Here is a 22665-nt window from a genome sequence, read left to right as displayed (position 1 = left end):
AAGCCAACACATGAAGTCTGTTGTTGAGATAGCTTGTGCAATTCTAGGAGGTCCACCCATCCCGACTTCACCATATAATTTTGAGAAGCCATTTTTGCAGATGAGAGTGGTCTTTCTCTAGAGAGCTGGCTCTTGGAATCCCATTTTCCAGCCTTTTTGTCACATCATTTCGCGATGGGAATGAGTTGGCTAGTAACAAAGTGTAGCATCTGTGCTCTTACTACATTTCATTTTTAACTATACTCGGTCAGTAAATAGAAAAAAAAATACTTCTAGAAAAAGACAATTTTGATGTTTTTCCCCAATTCACAGTACCTCTTTTTAGAGTTAAATTTTATTCATCTTGTGTTTCACTCTACCCTTGTGGCGAGGCCATTCAATAAGAATATGCGAAAATACTTAAAATAAAGTTAACAAATAATATGTAACGTGTATAGTGTGTACTGGTGTCTCTAGTTGAATCAGATTGTGAACTGACATGAACATTCTCATGACAGTTTTCTGGGCCTTACTACTTCCGTGCTGGCTTATAACAAATTGGAAACATGTACTTTACTTGTGACACCATCACTAGAAGATTACTGTGCAGGCCCAACTGTCGTCGCTTATTCGGTTTTGGCTTTCCACAAATAAAGCACTAAGTAAAATTTACTTCCAACTGACATACTTCTGGAGTTTAAAGTTCAATTCTCATTCCGAGCGATACTAAGAATTACTTAATACTAATTATTTATTATTCTCAACCGATCGTGAAAGAACGAGGGCATAATAATCTCATGAATTTAATAAATAGTTCCGTTCGAAATTTTGTACATTTTCCTAAATTCTATAGACAGATTTCCAAGTTCAGGGAGAAGCAGTTGAAGAAAGTCGGAAGTTACAACGTCCAAAACGTTGTGAGAATGATACACAAGATGAAAAAATGCGCCCTACAAAAGCACCATTTCATTCTTATAACTAGTTCAACCCAGAAATGAACAAACAAGTAAGGGGTGATTCACGTTTTACATTAAAAAATGTACATTACATATCCCACAAGTCCAAGGAGTCTCGATCATAAAATTGCAGCACGCTAAATGCGTGTGTGCACTTTCGATCAAAGCGTACGAATTATGTTCACAAGTTATTATAACAAAGCCTATTTTTTAATAACTGGATAATACCTTATGATTGCATTACAATTAAACATGTTTCTTAAATAAGGATTGACGTTAAATCTTTACAATATCACAGAAAGATTATATTTTACTTATATTATCGTATAACGCATTACAGAAATAGTTGTATGCAGTAATGATAAAAGTATGCAAGACAGCATTTTACAAGATGAATTTGCTAAAGCAAGTTAGATGTAGAAAAATAAGCTAACGTGTCAGGAAGCTGCAGTAAGTCTTAAGTGACACGAAGTGAATAAGGTGATTCTTGTTTTTGGTTAACTCAGAAGAGTAGACGTATACGAGACAACTGCTCACTCGCCTTCTGTGAGATGGGTTGGCAAATACTTACTACATGTATGCATACAGCATAGAAATTTAATTCAAATGATTTGTGCTGTCAGTATTAATAATTTTACTTTTATTACAAAGACGAGAGTAGTAATATAAAGAAAAAAACAACAAATAAATAAATGCCCGAAAAAAAAAACAACTTTCATTATTTCAGCTGTTTTGAAGGCTTTCCAATCGGATTATATGCATCGTCACGCTGGACATATTTTGCACTCTCTAAAGAACTATTTTGGATTTCGGATCAACTTGAGAGGATTTTAATGCAAGCTGAAATATATGCGCGGTTTGTTTTTATATATATTTTTTGACATATCAAACATTTTTTCACTTTTTTATTTGGCAATTTATAACTATAATAAATTACGGTTTCACTTGATGGCTTAACTAGCAAATTCTAGCATTGCTACAAAGATAATTTGCAGATTACTTTATGTCCTCTGACGAAAAGAATAATAAGAATAGCATTATTTGAAACGCTGCGGAATAAGGACTTTGTAAATTAATTTTCGGAGTATTCAGTCGAACAATAAATTTGGATTGTAAAGTTCAACTTACAGTTTTAATTTTCTTTCTCTTATATGTATATTGATATATATACGATGCATTTTTACATATACGTATAATAGAAGTACTTTGCATTTTATTTACTTTTCATTATTTTTTAATGTTTCGTATGGTTTTTTTATATTAAAGTCGAAGATATTAATAAAAGTTCCAAAAGAATCACGGGCATTTTGATCTTTAGACTGTGAATCATCGTTAGGCAGAATAAGTGTAGTTAGATAAAAGTGAATTGGAGCTTAAAGTGGAAGGTGAAAAAGTAAAATTCACAATACACAGTTAGACAGTGATAACAAAAAAGTCGCTAAAATACTGAGTCGATTAATAATCTGAGCTAAAAAATGTTAGGGCCACCGTATCTAGGAGGTCTACTGTATATATATATATATATATATATATATATATATATATATATATATATATATATATATATATATAAAGCTGTGTGTGTGTCTGGTCACGAATAGGCTCCTATATGGTTGACTATTTTTAAAAACTGATTCCATATAATGATAGAAGATGTATCGAGACACAGGAATGGTTATGTTTCATCTGGCAGAACGGTGGTTCATTAAAATTGTGGGGTCTAAGTTCGCGCCTGGTCCACAAAGTATGGAAATAAAAAATTTAAAATTAAAAAAAAAACGTTTACAAGTGTTTTTGATATAGATGCACATAATAGTACTTTGATAGGTATGTTTTAACTTAAATACGGATAGCATAATAAAATTATTGAGTCTGCGTTCGTGCCTGGCCTCCATAGAATAAAAATAAGCACAAACTTTAATAAAGACTTTTCATATCTATCTGCTTAAGTATACTTTGATAATTATGTTTCAGTTTGAAGAAATATTTTATAATAAAATTATGGGGTGTTCGTACGCACCTGAACTCCATAGAATGGAAATATGCCACAAAGTTTAACAAGTTTTTTTTAATATAGATCCACAGAATATTGTGATAACTGTTTCAGTGTGAAAAGGTATGGTATAATAAATTATGGGGTTTATCTATTTTATTTTTACTTTCATCATATTTTGCTTTGGTTTTGATACCCCCAAATTCGAAGCTATCTCTTTACAACCCTTCCTTTTCATAACCTATCATACTTTCATAAATCAGAGTCCATTTTCTGTAGGCTGTTTTTATAACCCAGTCAACGACGGGTACTTTTGCTTATATATATATATATATATATATATATATATATATATATATATATATATACGTGTGTACGTGAATAAATATATTTTATACATTTATATGTTGATAGGAGTTCACTGTTGTGGAAAAAGAAAAAAATTATTACTGGTTTTAAATTATCGTAGAGCAATAACCTATATCGAATAGATTTCTTTTGGCTTATACATACCGTAAAATTAAGATGTAATCAACAATTCGTATAGTATTAAATTTTTTGTGTCACTAAGATTCTTTTCAGCGCTTGAATTACAGATATGAGTTTCAAATTCCAAGGTGAATTCATTTTATACGTCTAGTCACCTTGCATAATTTACATCTGACGAAACAGATTTGTGTCAATGACTAATATAGAGCAGGAAAAGCCAACTTATCCTGGGATTGCATGAAAATCCCAACGTAATCTGCGACAGAAATTACCGTTCTCTTCTTACTTTTTGCATTTTATAATATTCACAATTCTGAATCCTATTTCATTCAATAGGATTTGTCGAAAAATTGAGAGTCTGCGTGCCTCATGAGCTTTACAATAAGAACAAAGTAAATCACTTTGAAATTGCTTGCGACATCTTGCGCGGCATCGAGCAACATACGATCATAAACAGCGCTTTTTGAACCGAATAGAAAATGGTGTCTATACAGAAATCTCAAGCAAAGAAAGGAGTGAGTGGTTCTAGAAGTTACGCCAAAACCGAGAGTTTTAGCGTTAATTATAAAGAAAAAAAGATCCGTGTTTAGTGGAATTGTGATGGCATAGTGCATTGGGAAATGCTTGAAAGACATGCCAGAGGAATTAAGCCACATCGCGTGAAAGAGGGTATTTGACTGAAAATACTTCGTCGACAAGACAAGACCATACTCATTAATGATAACGCCAAGTCTCATGTTGCACAAGACCCCAAAGCCGCACTCCAAAAACTCGAATGACAGGTCCTTCAGCAGCCACCGTATTCTCTGGACTTTTACCTCACAGATTACTTCTTGTCCCACTCAGTATCGAACCATATGAGAGGCATATCTTTCGATAATGAAAAGGGCCTAAAACTGGTATAAAAACTTTTTCGATACCAGATCGGGCAATTTTTGGCGGGACGCCTGTGAGGTTAGAGCAGGCAGTCAACAGCAATAGCGAATACATAATTGGTTAATTTATCATGTGTGAGAATATCTGCAGGACACGTAGGATAGCTGACTAGCAAAAATATTAGCAGCAACCGTCTTAGCACATATGGAAATAAAGCAAGTGTGTACGCGCTGACGTATATGTTGGTTAATGTCTGCATAACATTAAGAGAATACAAAGGTCACCAGTTAGCTACAGCTAACTTAACGGAATATTTGGTCTTATGTCAATTAATCAAACAATTGTCTTATAAGCTTGGCTAATTTCACACAAGACTGTTCATTTTGGACTTAATACGATAGCGTGCGTGTTATTTTCTATGATTTTCACGGATCGTTTAATTGGCATGTACTTCAATTTCTTGTCATAAATAATTTTACGAAGAACTCCTCATAAGTTTTGGTTTCGGTCTCGATTACAGCTGATGGCACTTAAGCCATATTATGTTTTTATAAGTAATTTTATCAAGAATTATTCATAAGTTTTGGTTTCGGTTATAACTGATGGCACTCCAGAAATCTATTTTTTTTATGAATAATTTTATCAAAATTCTTCATAAGTTTTGGTTTCGGTTTCGATTATGGCTGAAATAACTTTTATATATTAATTTATATATATATATATATATATATTCATAAGTTTTATTTTAGTTTCGATTCAAACTAATGTAGCCAATTCATATGGATATACATTTTTTTAATTTTTGAAATCGCAACTTAATATTATATATAAAAATCGATAGAATATTAACTCTATAATAATATACACAAAATGTGCAAGAATTAGAATATCATATTTAAGCGTGCTTTACGACCGGGCTTTGCTGAGCGTTCGTGCTAGATTAGATAAATACTTTTGCAATTTTAACAAAAAAACTACAATAATATCAGAGCGTTTCCATTACACTGAACATCTACAGAATGCCAATATCAATATATTACATATGAATGAGTCCCCTGGGGAATTCTCACAGGTCCCGCCAGTTTTTATTAATCGGCAAATATTTGGAGTCTGCAAGTTTCTGTGAAAATCGACTCGCTTTTGAAGAGAGGAAAAGGGCGATTTTCAACGGAGCGGGAAATCGTATCTTGATGTAAAAAAAAAACAAAATCTATCACACAAAAGTGAAAAGGAGAGGAACGAATATGTAAGGTGAACGAATACCGTAAGAAAAAGAGAAAGGTCGTTGGTCTCGCACATCCATTTCTATTCTACCACAAATTAAGACATAATTGAGGAAATGTGTAGAGTATTTACTTCAATATTTATTAATGGATGCGCAAATAAAATCGAATCAATTATCTTAGAATACTGAATGGATCTCTTCCTAAATATGTCCGTGCATATAATTGCATTATTCAACATTCGAATTAGCTTATCATTCATAAATTCTGGCTGAATTCATAGAAATTACGTACCGTAAGCAGTAAGTTATCATGCGAATAAAACATAGCCAGTTTTAACATATACGTGGCATTTTGATCTAAGGAAAAAACAAATCTTGTCATTTTCTATATCAAAAATATTCGTCATGTTAGTAATGTTGCCCGATTTTTTCCCTCTCTCTACCGCCTATGAGAATTCTGTTTCTCATGACGAGAGTTAGGAAAAGACGAAAAGACGAACTATTCAACCTTCTGACAGAAATTGCTGTTGATCTTGTTCTGGTGTTACATAGTAGAAACCCTACGTCTACAAGTGTGAATTTTGATAAGGGTCGCATTACTGCATATCAGGATAATCTAGTAGCAAACGGAATTGTACACAGAAACGAATGGCGTAAGAGAGCACGGGAAGGGTTTACAGGGTCAAATTACTTTGACAAAAATAGTTCATTTTATATGCATTGGCACGATTGGAATAATGAGAGGAAATGATACCGTCACATTTTTCGGGGCAATAGAGAACAAAAAGTTTCTGCCATACTCTCAGATGGATGTCAAGCAAACGGACACACAACTGATGTAGAAATGATTACAGTTGAACGTTACCGATGCCTGCCCATCTTTAAATGAATCCTTTCTAATAAAACCATTCAAAAACTCCATAAAGTCTCCTTGTTTTTTTTTCAGGCATGAGTAGTATATTTGTCTAGTTTAACAGACGAGGCGATCGATAACAATAAGATAACTATGGTCACATATGTACCTAAATCTGAACGCAATTTCCATGAACACAGTTTTTTTCTTACAACTGTCCGCCTGTGGAACCTGTTACTGCGCGCCTGCTTTTCAACTTACAACAAGATAATCATTTTCAAGCCACATGTAAACAATTTCTTGGTGCGCTGTTCTCTTAAATAAAATTTTACCCAATTTACACCACTGCCCATCACTGCGATGTTGTCTCCTCGACCAACTTACAATCATTAAACTTTATCCATGAGTGGCTTTCATGTCTGTATATGTGGTGACTCAGATGAAAAAACAATCATTTTTTTAATGAAATGAAACTGATTTTTCCATCGCTAAAACGATTCGATGAAAAAACGTCCGTCTTTGTAGTATAAATGCAACTTAGAGATTATCAGCCGTAAGGGTAAGATACAAAAAGAAATGGACACTAAATATATGTTTTAACGAATGAATTAAAAATATCTTACATTGTAGCTGGCCGTCTCAGAGAGTTCATTCGAAGTTGTTATAGAGGGCTCAGATGCACGAAGCAGATCAGGTTTCCCAAACAATTTACTCGTTTTCGGGATCATCTGTTGGTAAAAGATAAAGAAAAAAAAAACATTATTATTTCTTAAAATTTATTTGCATGCAGCTTTTGACATATATTTTGTTTATTGAAGAATGTAATGCCAATTCAAAATAATACGCACGCACACACACATATATATATATACATATACATATATATATATATGTATATATATATATATATATATATATATATAAAGTTTTGAAAACATACACAGCAATTAACCAAGAAAGAATTTTCCACGTTTCATTTTCATGAACCTTAGTAATTCTCACGAGAATGAAACGCGGTTAATTATGTGTAGCGTAATTGCTATGTACATATTTTAATATTTTAATAATAATTACTATGTATATATTTTAATATTTTAATAATAATTGCTATGTATATATTTTAATATTTTAATAATAATTGCTATGTATATATTTTAAACTTACAATATAGTTCTACATACGTATTGAGCACCGTATAAATAAATACTGAAAATCATTACATAATATTTTATGTAAATACATAAAATTATATATATATATATATATATATATATATATACATTATTTTTAAAATAATATACACACACACATATATATATATATTATTTTTAAAATAATATATGCCGCTCCCCATGTGAAGGTATAAAATTGGTTAAAAGGAAAATTATTTCCAACTCGCATTTAGGTAAAATTGCACTTTCGTAAATAATTGAATTAATTCAAAACGTATCGCAAAAACAAAAACAAACAACATACATATATATTTGGTAAAACTGGTAATTAGTAAAAGCCTGAAGAGAGTGCTCAATACTATTGTAGAGCAAATATGGGTTTTATTTTTTTAAGGGTAATGAAAAATAAAACATTTTATATATATATATATATATATATATATATATATATATATATATATATATATTACACAGGCGGACGATTCCAGAATATTTCCCGATTCCAATACAATTAACAAGTCTGTTCTAAATTCTTAAGTACCATATAAGTACTGATTCCGATTCCGATTCTTTAAAAATTTATTAACGTTTAATTAAATATATATATATATATATATATATATATATATATGTATAGACATATATATGTGTGTGTGTATGTATAGACATATATATATATGTGTGTGTGTATATATAGACATATAATTTGAAGAATTTTTTTTATTTGTTAATGTTATATCTTATAATATTGAATTTTTTGTATTTAATCGTCAAAAAAAAGAAAAAAAAGGTGAAACAATGCACTGATTTCTTCTTTTTATTAGGATTTTTCAAATGAGTTGATGGCAATAAACCAGTTTGTAATGAATGTGGTTTTGTTATGAGTACTGATTGCATGAAGAAGGCATGGTTAGATTTTCACAAAACAAAAAGCAAACAAAAAAACAAATTAGCCATTATTTTTGGTAGAAAAATATTTGGAGTTAAGATTGAAAGCTCAACATGTAAAATTAGTTAACTTCTTCACGAAAGTGAATAATTCTAAGTTTACAACATTAAAGATTAGTTATATTGTGTAAGAAATGATTGTCAAAGGATACGGAGAAAAACTGATTAAACCTGTTATGCTAGCTCATGTTGAAGACCTTATTGACAAAGAGGGTGCATCAGTCATTGCAAAAATACCTCTGTCAAGAGCAACAGTAACAAGAAGGCAAGATGAAATGGCCGAATATGTTCAAGATAAATTAATAGAAATTCTTTAAAAAATACATTTTCAATATCAATTAATGAAACAACAATTCATAATCGAGCACTGCTGCTTTCATGTGTCGGATTTGTATGTCAGGATCAGACATCAGAGATGAAATGCTATTAAAAAAAAGTTGGCCAACGTAGAGGAGATACCTTTTCAAATGTAAACATTTATTTGAATGATAAAATTCCATTAACTAATTTGATTCAAATCAGCACAGATTGTGCTGCATGCATGACAGGCATGATTAAATGCTTTGTAACAAAGATGCACACTTTTGCTCATCATATAATACATGTACACTGCATTATTCACAGACAACACTTGGCTAAAAAATTCTGGATGGATATGGAGGGAACTATTGATGCAGCTATATCAGAAATAAATTCTATAAAAACAAATTCCTTGAATGACAGATTAGCTAAAAAAGTTCGTGAAGATGAATAATTTAAAAAATGCAACTTCATACAGAAGTTATGTGGCTTACCAAAGCTCACACTCTTGATAGATGTGTTAGTATGTCACAAGGTGTACTGGATTTACGAAAATTTAAATCTGAATCTCAAAAACAAAAGACAAAAGTTCAGAAATCTTGGATAATCTAAATAAAGATTGCAATTAAATCAAAAATATGTTTATCTAACTGACATTTTATCTTTGTAAATAACTAAATTTGCAACTCCAAGGAAGGAAATTTGACCTTGTCACTTACTCACAAGAAGTTAAAGTTTTTATAAATAAGTTTAAATACTGGAAAATACAACTTGACAAGCAAGCTCTATCATTGGTTAAAAATTAAAACAGCATCACCTCAAGTCCATGTCAAGGAATGTGCTGGAGAAAGATTTTGAGAGAAGATATGAGGAACTCATCAAAATAACTCATTTACTATGGTTTCAAGATTTAACAAACTTTGAACCTGTAGACACTATGGAATCAGTAGTTTAAGAAGTTTTACAGTTAAAATAAAATTCAAAGTTGTCCAGAAGAGTTCAAGATTAAGGGCTCTTTGGACTGATTCGAATAAAATCAACAAATTTATGACTTAGGCCAGCATAATTTCTTTTCACACAACCTGGGTAGTAGAAGCGGGCTTTTCAGCTGTTGCTGGCATCTTTACCAAAAAATAACTAACTAAATAAATAAATAAAAATAAAAAAGGAACAACTTGGATGTTAATACAAGCGGATCGCTAAGATTGAAACTAAATAAAACGTTTATTATTGACTATCAAATATTGATTAAAAAGCACAAGAGCAGGAATTGCATTAAATAAAACTTTTTAAATAATGTTTTTGCAAAATTAAAAAACTGATTTGATCACAGTTAATAAATAAATGATTTTCTAAAATGTATTTTCCAGTAATTTAATGAAGTGGTCAACAGAATGTGCTCCTAGGATTTGTGGTCCATGGGATAAAAATTTTCAGCAGGTTCATTGTGTGGCGATACATGTTTAGTCAGATACACGTCAAAATACAAGTGGAGATACAACTTCAGTTATTTAAATTTGTGTAATTATTTACAAACGTATATATATATATATATATATATATATATAATTTTTTTTTACTATAATAATTAAATACCTACATACACTAGTGTTTCATCCTTTCGGGATGTTTCAGTGCAGGGTGTCACGATTAACACCAGTCGACCGATTCGAACCCCGTAACACGAGACAGCTCTGGCTCGATTAGCGAAGATCGTATCAATTTGGTTACCATTAACCGCGTGAAATAACGTTGAATTTAAACATTTTATTTTTAAATATTCATTTACGTCAGTCAGACAGTGATCTAATCGTTATATGATGAGCTAAATTGACCCACTTTTATTCAACTGAAAGTACTCAACGATAAGAAACGAATTTATATATATATATATATATAATTTATATAAATATAAATATATATATAAATATATATATATTACATATATATATTATATATATATTTATATATATAATATATATATATTTATATATATATTATATATATACATATATAAATATATATATATAAATATATATATATATATATTATATATATATATATAAGTACGTGTGCGTGAGGACACATCTCAGCATATATATACGCAAAGAATCTTTGATGTACAGACTTAAATTTTGTTCTATAGTGAATTCAGACATGTGGAAAACTTTATAATCGGTTTTTATCTGGAAAAAAAGCTGCTAAAGGATCAAAATTGAAAAAATTGGATTCTGGATCATGTACTAGCTTATGGTGGAGCCTCTCGATGCCAAATTAGTGGGTAATTGTTACGGCTTTACGTTATCATGGTTTACAAAAAGAAATTTCCGTTTTTTTTCTCCCTTAGTTTCCCCTCTTTGTCCTGTTTTAAGCAAGTCTGACGACCTAGTCCACAAATTCCAAAACGCCATCATGGCAAGTTTCAAGAAAAAATACACGATTACACCCGGATCTCCAACTTCGAACGTAGAACCCCACTACCATGTCTCCTTCTCTATCAGGGGTCTACGTTCTAACATTCCAGAGGTTGAAACCCAATTACAGGAGACTAAACCAAACCTATTATCTCTAAGCGAAACTGGCATTGGACATGCTATTTCCCTAGATGAGTTCGTAATTAAAGGATATTCTAACTTAACTTCCAAATCTGACCCCAGAAATCACCTTTGGCATGGAATATGTGCCTATATTAAAGATGGCTTTCCATGTGGTTGGAACATCTCCAGAGAAGATCCTAACTCATCCTATGTGTGCTTCGGGGTTGCACTTGCTCAGACTTACATTTATATTTACTCTCTATCGCCTCCACAACAGCGGAGTTACTATCTTTAAAAGCATATCTGAGAAAATTGACCACGTCCTATGTGCTTGTCCTTCAGCTAACATTAAGGTATGTGGAGACTTCAATATTCACAATGTGGAATGGTTGACCCACTCAGAAAAGACCGATGATGAGGGGAGGTTCTATCATGATTCCTCCATTGCTTATGACCTCACTCAGATTGTACACGAACCCACGCGTGTACTCGACACTGACGGCCAGTATGCGAGTCTTCTAGACCTTTTTCTCAAAATTTGCCCTGAACTATGTTCATGTTCCGTTCTGTCTCCTCTTGGATCTTCCGACCACTCTGTTGTATCAATTAAGATAAAAATGAAATTTAATAAGTCCTCGGACGTACCTCTCCATCGTACAGTATATCGATACATTATGGCTGACTGGGATAGCTTCCGTACATTTATATCGGATCTACCTATGCGTTCTATGTTTAAAAAGGATGTGTATTCTATAGTATCAGACCTGACGGAATGGGTAATTGTAGGTATAGACCGTTTCATACCCTCGAAAAAGTTCCAGCAAAAACCTAACAGCCAGCCATGGTTCTCTCCAGAGTGTGCTGCTGCTATTGCGCACAGAAATCACTTTTTCCATTGCTTCCCACGCAATAGATGTATGGAGACTAAAGTCGTTTATGGACTGTCAGAAACCATTGTAAGAAATTAATAAAGAACGCTAGAGAGTTATATGCTCAGTCCATCCAGTCCAAAATAGCTGAGCAGCGGCTTGGTTCTCACCAGTTTTGGCAAATAGCAAACAGAATCCTGAACAGAAGCGTGTGCTCTATCCAAACTACTATCAATGGACCTGAGGTAATCTCGTTAGCATCAGACAAAGCCAAACTCTTTGCCAAGAATTTTGCAGCTAATTCTACCCTTTGCGACCAAGGCCGCCAACCTCCAATATTTTCTCTTGTATCAGAAAACACGCTATGTGATATACATATATCTGTATATGATGTTGCCAAGCTAATTAAACACCTTGATTCCAGTAACGCAATCGGTTCTGACGGTATTCCAATTATAGTACTCAAAAAACTTCAACCAGAACTAGCGCCCATATTTACAAAACTGTTTAAACGTTGTCTTAAGTAGAATTTCTTCCCATAATCCTGGAAAACCTCATCAGTATGCCCTGTATTTAAGAATTCAGGTGATCGCTCATCCCCCTCTCAGCACAGGCCAATAAGTCTCCTGTGCGTCATGAGTAAAGTGCTGGAATCTGTGTTAAATAGAGAAGTAATCAACCATTTCAGCAAAAATAACCTTATTAGTGACACTCACTATGGTTTACGTTCTGCTAGATCTACAGCAGATGTGCTTACAGTTATGTCTCAAAAGATTAGCGAATCTCTCGACGAAGGCAACCTTTCTAGGGCAATTGATCTTGTCATATAAAAGGCCTTTGATAGGGTACGGCATAAAGGTTTATTTTACAAGATCTCCAGCTATGGTAGACCTGGAAATGTTTTCTCAATTATTAAATCATTTCTCTCTGATAGGTCATTAGAGTAGTAGTTGATGGGAAAAAATCAGAAGCTTACAGTACTAATGCTGGAGTCCCTCAGGGGTCAATCCTGGGCCCAACTCTTTTTCTGATCTACATTAATGATCTTCCAAACCACATCCTTACATCATTCGTAGACATTTATGCTGACGACACTACCATCTATGGTAGCACATCTAAGATCGTAAACGACCAAGTTCTCTCCGATTCTCTCTCCTCTGATTTTGAGCACGTGGTACAATAGTAAAGAAGTGGCTGGTTATTTTTAATACATCTAAAACCAAGCTTCTCTCTTTACATCATCAACGTTCTGATCCCCATCTGGCATCAATTGAAATGGATGGCACTCGTCTTTAGGAGGCCTCATTTTTTGACAAGCTTCTGGGCTTGACCGTTACTCCTGATGTTAAATAAAACACGTACATAAAATCTATTGCCAAATCCGCTGGAAAATGGTGGGATCCTTCTATCGATCCAGGAGATATCTCACTGCTGATGCAATTCTCTATCTATATAAGAGCCAGGTACGCCCAAGGATGGAGTACTGTTGCCACATCTTGGCAGAAGCTGCTAGAAAAAACGTCCTGCCTTGTTAGAGTTCAAAATAGACTTCGTAGCCTCGTAGGAGATGCCCTTTTCTCTTCCTTGCAACCTCTATCTCACAGAAGAGATGTTGCGAGTTTGTCTCTGCTTTATCGTTATTTTCATGGCAAGTGCTCGATTGAGCTTCAATCTCTGGTCCCCCCTCAACAAACTTTCATCAGAAACACTCGTCTAGCTGTAAACACTATCAATAATCCCCCCCACTCTTTGTGCTTAAACATAAACGTAGATTCCATGAATAAACCTTCTTTCTTAGAACTGCACGTCTGTGAAATTGTCTTCCGTTTTCCTGCTTTCCAGCTGACTACAATATGGTTGTCTTCAAGTCCAACAAGTTCTTTATGAGCCTATCCACTTAATTTACAAAATTACCGACTTTCCATTACTAACGATTAGTATATTGTCCAATCGACTACTGTACAGTCGTAACCCTTATCCTCGACTGGTTTCTTGCCTTGATAATTGGTTATGTCTATGTAAAAAAAAACGAGCAGGACACACGTAGGTTGATGGTTCTTATATTGAAGTTTTCTGGAAGTAAACTAAAACGTGACCAACAGACTGATAGAACAAGGACGCATCTAACAATTCGAGTATTTGCGACGGAAGAATTCTGTTTTGAACAATAGAGAAACTGCAGCTGTGAAGCGTGCAACACGGATTCAGGATAAAGCTTTCATTGTTTTTTTAGTTATATAACAGCGAAACATATCTATATTTCTGTTATAAACTCCGCCAGTCCTAGTCGTGCTGCTAATTTTGCGCACTTCAGTTACGTTTACGATGGAGAATAAGTCATTTTCTATTGTTCGTTAAAGGCATATTATATGCACATGTCTACGTAACCTGCACCGGTGACCTAAGTCCAAATACAAAAGCAGTGAACGATCTGACCCCCGCTTTTTGCGTATCTACTTCAAATCTTATCATTTTCAACCCATCTCTCTCTCTTCCCCTCCATCTTTCACTATATCTTTCTCTCTCATTTTTTCTCTTCCTTTCTCGCTCCCTCATGTTCTCTGTCTTTCTCGCTCTTCTTATATAACATTATATTTCTTGTATATGTGACTGTATTTTTATAACTTTGGTTCTCGCTAGATCACCGAAGTTAAGAAACGTTGAGCCGGGCCAGTACCAGATGGGTAACAATTGTGCAATACCAGGCACGTGTATGCAGGAGAACATTAACACTACTTGGATCCTCTACATCCAATCTGGTCACCAATTGTCTCGATCATGTTCTGTCCCTAAACCAGGCTTTTTGGGAAGAAAGAGTGAAGCTGGCTCTGTGCAAACTAGCTTCAATTTCAAAAGAAACCCCCAACGCGTATCATACAGTATTCATAGGGTGATCTGATTGTCTTCGTTGATCAAACGGACAAACTCTCTTGATTAGGTCTTGCCTAAACCAGTCGAGGGTATGTTATGAGCCTGACAAAATGTATATTGCTGCCAGGATGAGGTAAGATTCTATTACTAATCACCTGAGACGCTACGACTAAGGATTGCTGATATGGTTGCTCAGACATTTCTATAAGCTAGAGTGCGCTTCGCCTGGTCTGTTGGCTTTTCAAACATACACCTGACATTGTTTTTTAGTTCTTGAAGAAGAAATAAATTGTTTGTTTGTTTCGAATTCCTTCTAGGATTCCGTGAAGTAACCATCATAATTTTGTATTCTGAAACCACATTTCTTACGAAACTTTCATAATTACATATCATTTTGCTCACAGAATCATATCGCGCATTTTGCCTTCACTTTAGACATATATAAAAAGGAATACGTCGTTATTTAATTATTTTCAGACTTGATATCTATATATCTATAAAAACGAAATTGTATGTGTGTGTCTGTGTATGTACATTGGCCTACAAACTACTCTGTCAATTTTCAGTCTACAGACTAGACATTTGACATAAAGGGTATTGAGATTTGGGAAAATCTTTTTAATTGGTTTTCGGCCAGAAATTTGGCTATCAAGAGGTAAAAGTTCAACGATATGACCTTTAAAAACTATACCAAACTCCTCCACCAATTTTGGGTCTAAACACTTGAAATTTAAAATGTAAGTTATTGGACAGGGATCCAACATATTCTAATTTAGTTAGAGCCCAAAACAATAAATGTTAATGGGTCATAATTGGGGTAAAAATAAAAAAGAAATTGATCTATGCGGTCTTTACACAATTACTCAGACACTTTTTGGTCTAAACATTTGAAATTTTACATCAAGTATGTTCAGGAAGAGGGGAAGCCTTTTAATCAGTTTTTAGCCGAAAATTTGGCTACCAATGGGTCAAAGTTCAAAAGAACTGATCTTTGCATTCTCTATCAAATTATCCAGCTAATTTTGGGTTTAAACATTTGGAATTTTACATACAGACATGCAGCAAGATTTTTGATCAGTTTATGCGCGAAAATTTAGCTGGCAAGAGGTCAAAGTTGAAAGAATTGACCTTTGCACACTCTACCAAACCCATCTACCAATGTTGGGTCTAAACACTAGAAACACTACCTATGTATTAAGCACTTTTGATGAAAATAATGAAAATTTACGCATAAAATTTTATTTTCGTATATAAATTTATGTGATTGAATGTAGTCATACACATATATATAATCAAATAAAACTATTAATAAAATCGCAAAGTGAGGTAAATACCGTAATCAGGTACCGGAAAAACATCGTATTCCGCATCGTAATCTGAAAAAAAAACGTATCCTAGGGCCACCGTATCCTGGAGTTCTGTATATGTAGAGAGAGAGAGAGAGAGAGAGAGAGAGGGGAAAGGTAGAGAAAGAGGTATATATATATATATATATATATATATATATATATATATATATATATATATATATATATATATATGGGAGTTAAAAGAAAAAGATCGATGCTTTTAGAGGAGACTTATTATAATGCAGAGCTCAACAAATTGCTTTGGAGCTCATAAGAAATATAAAAATATTACAAGAAAACAACAATATAAAAATACATATTAATGCATACATATTTATTCGTTTATTCAATAAGGATGATACATCAATTAGGAGTGTAGGATAAGTAAAACTACTTATACCATAGTATTTGAAGCCGAATGCTTCTCATCAGATTAGGGAAGAAAACGCTAGGTAATATATTAGGCATACGACATATAGCGATAGTTGCATTAGGAGGGGAGAATTGTAATATATTTAATTATATTACAATTCTCCTCTCACGTACAATTATTTCGCTCCTAATGTAAGCGGTAGAAATAATAGTGTAGTGGGCGGATAAGAGATGCGACTGTATGTGTTATAAATGTGGTTGACATGATTGTAAGTAAATCAGAGTTAAAAGAAATATGTTATTAGTAAATAGTTTGCGCTGATAGTCGAACTGACTCTTGTTAAATAGTAATTATGCCTTATAAGTTAAGCACCTATTTTTCCGCCCCGTTTAACCTCTGTTTTCTAATGTCTCGTTTAACCCACCTCCTCTTTCTTTCTTTCTTTCATTCTTTTTTTTTCTTTCATTTTCAATTCCCTTTTAAACAACGTAAAGCCATTGTGTAAAAGAAGGAATATTTAAAATCTTGTTTCATTGTCAAAATCCGGTCAGAAGATGGCGTTTCTCTAAAAGATGTGCAGCAGAAACATGTATCAACGTACGTAGCTAATAATGTGTGTAAAAGAGGTTGCGGATCCATCTCTGCTACCGCGTTATTTTCATAGCAACTGCTTCGATCTTGGGTATATGTTCCCTACAAAGAATTTACGGTAAACACTCGCCTGATCAGAACCATTGTCAGCAATATCCATTACTCTCTACGTTTGCCTATAACTAAACTAAAATTCCATGCGCAAAACTTTTTCCTCAGAATTCTTGCCTGTGGAACACGATACTGCGAAGCTGCTTCTCAGTTAACTATAGCATGGCTGTTTTCAAGTTCTTGTTCAGCCGTCGTCTTAAATAATTAATTTCTACATAATTTCCACTATCACTGATCATCACGGTGTTGTACCTGCCACTTTTAAGCTCATTATTCTTGAGTGGCCTCTAAGCCTTTATAAACGGTGACTTTATAGTATACAATAAAAGAAAGCAATAAAAACCGGTTCCACCCTCTCGTCTCAATCAGCATGGTCTAGAGGCAGGACAGGGTCGAGACAGCTGGAGATTTTGTGAAATGCGGCAGTTGTCGGAAGTGACATCGTCTCTCTACAACAAGTGCCTGGTATCGCCAAATGGTCACCCACCTGGTGCTGATTAGTTTCGACGTTTCTTAACTTCAATGATCTAACACGAACCGGTGTGTCAACGTGTTTATGCCGTAGATACGAGTATGTTTAGAAGGTGATTTAATATACAACGCCAACGTCGTAAAGGGGGGTAACTTCTTACGTCATTGTTGCGTAACAATCAATATGGTGGCAATTTTTAGATTCGGAATTAATTGGTTTGAACGGAGCTTGTGGCCATCTTGTAGATCTTCAGATGGCAATGGCAGTAGGATATAAATAGATGAAGTTTGTTGGATGAATTGGTTCTGGTAAGGATCAAGTAATTGCCGTTGTCTCTTTTTTTTTTGTTTATTTGTTCGTGGCTGTTAAGATGTCAACTCAAGTTTTATACACGACAGAATAAGAGATTGACTTCAACTCTGGTTTCATTTATTTTTAGTTTCTCTTCTGGTAGACAATAGAATTTGCAAGAATAAAAGGTTGCCCCTTTTTTTAAAAGAAACGAGAAATTCTAGACTTGTCGAATTGACGTCAATGACTTTTTCTTTTGTAATGTGTTTCTATTCGATTTAGTTGCCAGTAATTGAGCCGCAGTGAAAGCGTCGCTCGGGTGTCGCGCAGCAATTTTAGTTTAGGGTCTGGAATTAACTCTCATATATTAATGGTTCCACGTTAAAATAAAATATAAATACATTTAAAACAAATATAAATAACAATTCCTTGTGGTAAATACCAATAAAGAGATTTTATTGAATAATATTTTCTTAACTTTTAATTTAATTCGTTTGTAAGTTAAATTGTTCTTCTGGGCTCTCGTACACTCCAAACAAGGCATATTGCCACTAAGAGGTAAGAGGCTACTGTTTGAGACCATGTCTACTTAGGAAATATTTGAGGAGATGTGCAAGACATCTGTTCGCATTAAAATTGAACGTCTTCATTTTAGTACAGTCAGAAGATCAGAAAAGAGGGAGAAAATTACAAAATCTAGTATTCAAAGGGAAGGAGCTATTATAGTAAATGTCTTTCTGACATTTAGGGGCATCTATAATGAAGAGGTGAGATTATGCTGTTAGATAGGTTTGAAGAGGTGGGATAATGCTGCTAGACAGGTTTGTAATGAAATCGTAAGAGTACATTCCATTAAAGTATTTAGTAATCAGACACAAGAATGCCACATTTCGGTGATGGGACAGGGATCAGAGATTGTTGATTGTACGGGACATTTTGCTTTTTGGATCAATGGGTGATATCTCAACTGTTTGATTCGAAACCTTTTTTTTAACCTTATCTAAGAGTGTGAAACTAGAGACAAATGTACCAATCCAATAAGGAAGTGAAAACATAGTTCTGGCATTTCTCCAAAGATTAGCAAGTTTTGTTTTTATATTTTACATCTTCATTTCTATTTTGTTTCATTTTTACTTTTTATATGACTCGTATATTTATTAGCTACACATTTTCATACTTGCATTAACCTTTGTCTATCTGTTTTATTTTTCCTCTATTCATTTCCTCATGTTTTTCATTTCCTTCATCGTATACTTCTTATTATACTTATTTTCGTTCTGATCTGTTATATTATCGACTGTTGTTGCTATCTCTACTACTACTACTACTACTACTACTACTACTAATACTTTACTGTATAATGGTGCAGTCAGTACTTTTATATTTTTATGCTTCGTCCGTGGAACGATTACAGATGTGGTAGAGATTTATTCTACCTTACTCGATGAATCCAAAGTCTTTGTCAAGAACATTGCATCAAGCTAAACCCTATGCGATTTGGGCTACCTATCAAGTGAATTTCCTCAAAAGGCCGAGAATAATCTGAGCAACATTCACATATCTGTTGGAAATGTTGCGACACTGACAGTATTCGAGTTTTAGTACTAAACACAATTGCAGCCGGGAGTAGCACCTATTGTTGCAAAGCTGTTCAATCGATGCTTTAAGGTTATTATTTTCTCAACATCTTGGAAAACCTCGTTAGTCTGCTCAGTATTAAAAAAAAACACACACACTAAGGATCGGTCTTCTGCAGTTCAATACAGATGAATTAGTCTTCTGTGCGTCATGAGTAAATAATTTGGATCCGTCCTAAATAAAGAAATTGCTAACCTCAGAATACACAACCTTTTCAGTGACAATCACTATGGTTTTCGTCTATGTAACCCATAGGTGATGTCCATCCACCCAGCGCGGCCGTAGCCGAGATTGAACTCACTACATGAGTTTGTAGTGTAATTCAAATCTTATCGGTAGCTGAATATTTGATGCTTCACCAGGGCTATCGAGGGTAATTTTATCGTGACATCTGCACTAGAAGGGGTGCCTACCACGGTTTTAGAGAGTCCCATCTTCCCTCGAGAGAAGTGTATACCTCGTCAGTTTCTCAACTTGGTATTTTATCTCGCGTTACATACAGCGCCTCGCCTTCCCAAATACTCACCCATCTGGTACTGACGTGCTCAATGTAACTTAGCATCGGTGATCTGGCGAGAACCGGTGTGTCAACGTGGTTGTGCCTGTTAGATGGTGTACTGACTGCAATTTCACATAGGATCAGTGAATATATCGAGAGGGACTTCTTGTTTAGATCCATAACTCTCGACATATAAAATGCATTTGGTAGGGTTTGGTACAATGGTCTACTCCACAACATATCCAGCTATGAATATTTTGAAATGTCTTTTCAAGCATACATTCTTTTCTCTCGAATAGGTTTATACAAGTAATCGTTGATTAGCAGAAACCCGAAGCTGAAAGTATCAATGCTTATCTTCATTAATGATCTCTCAAATCGCGTTCTGAATTCATTCATCGACATATACGCAGATTTCGCTACCATCTCTGGTAACACCTCAAAGATCACTAACAACTCTCTCTCTCTCTCTCTCTCTCTCTCTCTCTCTCTCTCTCTCTGAGTCTCTCTTCTTCGACTTTGAGCTCCTGGTACAATGTGGAAAAAAGTGGCTGGTAAATTTTAATGCATTCAAAACCAAGCACCTATTTTTCACCAAGAATCTCAGGGATATGAATGGCACCCGTGTCAAAGAAAGAGCCTGCCTGGGACAAAAAAATCGCTGAAAATCGCTGAAAAACTGGTTGCGTCATTTTACCCTTTCAGAAAATATCTCCCTCACGACGTAATCCTTTACATGTGTAATAGCCAAATGCGTCCTGAAATAGAGTATTATTGTCACATCTGGGCAGGAACGGCTCAGAATAGCCTATATTGCCTTTACAGAATCCAGAACCGACTTCAAACGTCATGCGTATTGTCCTATTCCCCTCCATGCAACCTTTTTCTCCCAGAAGAGGCTTTCCGTCCTTTCTTTTCGCTATCGTTGTTTTCACGGCTAGTCCTAGTCAGTTTCCATCTATGCCCTTCACGTCAAACTTTCACAAAAAGCACTCGTCTAGCTACAACCACTACCCATAACTTCCATACTCTCTATCTGTACCTTAATCTGAACGCAGATTCCGTGAACAAGGGTTATTTCCTGGAACTAACTGCCTGTGGATCTCATTTCCGTTGGCATGCTTTGCAGATGACTACAAAATGAGCGTCTTCACGTCCAATGTAAACAAGTTTTTTTATGTCTCGTTTTCTTAGATAATCAAATTTTACCCAATTTCCATCAACATCGATTATTAAGCTGTTGTCTTGGTGACCACGTTACACTCATTTACCTTATCCTCGAGTTTCCCTCGGGCCTTGATAAGTGCTGACTCCTACGTAAGAAATAGACCTTATTTTTGTGTTCTTATTTTCTTTATTAATTTTCATATTTTGATTCAACGTATTCATCGTCACATAATTTTGTCAGACATTCCTCAATTTGTATTTTTTAGCAGAGTAAGAAATACAATCAATAGAACTTAAAGGGGCGGTTAGAATCTTAAAAAAAGATCTCTCAGTTTGACTTACTAAACTAATGGAAGAAGGTTTGGCATCCGTTAGAATGCCCCATCCCAAGAAAAACACAATGATAAGAAAAGTAAAACAAAAGAGAAAATATATTTATATATACACTAGACTTTAAGCCCGTTTAAATAGGAATAAGTAAGAGCTTGTTGACTGAAAATGGGTACTTTCTTACAAATTAGTGATAGAATCTGGTAAAATGTGTGTCATTGCTTGATTAAATATTGATATTATTAATCCCTGCGAAAATAGTGAGTTCGCTGGATTTTATCTAAATAAAAGGCGCCACAAATATTCAACCAGATTGGTTCAGCAGTGTTCGAGAAGAAGTGACCCTGAAATACGAATATCTATAAGTCCCTATTAACATAACTATGTATCAATAGAATACTATAATAACTAGTTAACTACGCGTTATCAAAACAAGGTCCAATGTTGTTGTGGGTGAATCACCCTCCAAATAGACTGTTCTATCCATTATATAAACCATAGACCTTTTGATCCCAGGTGTGGATTAAACACCAGAGCTACACTCGCCTGCTCGGTGACATTTAATACTCTTTTCAGTTGTAACGTTTTTATGTTGTTGTTCCAGTAATACATTGTTTGAACTCTTATCCGTTGTTCTGTTTTCTTTGTGGCTTATTACACATAACACTGGCGACATTTGGAGAACGTACTCACGTTTAAAAACAGTGTTCTAAAAAACTAAACACTGATGACATTGGATTCAAGGAGCATACTAAAATCGAAACCAGTAACGACAT

The 22665-nt window shown here is 34.3% G+C and overlaps 1 protein-coding gene across 1 annotated transcript in view; it reads right to left on the bottom strand.

The window, feature by feature from the left end:
* Positions 1 to 22665, bottom strand: part of LOC145297633 (retinal guanylyl cyclase 1-like) — a 1014990-nt gene that overhangs the window by 373054 nt on the left and 619271 nt on the right. Inside the window, exon 5 of the mRNA XM_080143738.1 lies at positions 6995 to 7099. Within this exon, the coding sequence (XP_079999864.1) occupies positions 6995 to 7099 (105 nt within the window). The remainder of the gene's footprint in view (positions 1 to 6994; positions 7100 to 22665) is intronic.

This window comes from Euprymna scolopes, chromosome 18, assembly GCF_053919585.1.
Source record: "Euprymna scolopes isolate OS-2025 chromosome 18, ASM5391958v1, whole genome shotgun sequence".
Taxonomy (NCBI): domain Eukaryota; kingdom Metazoa; phylum Mollusca; class Cephalopoda; order Sepiida; family Sepiolidae; genus Euprymna; species Euprymna scolopes.
Note: the sequence above shows the minus strand (reverse complement) of the source record. Positions and strands in the feature narration are given on the sequence as shown.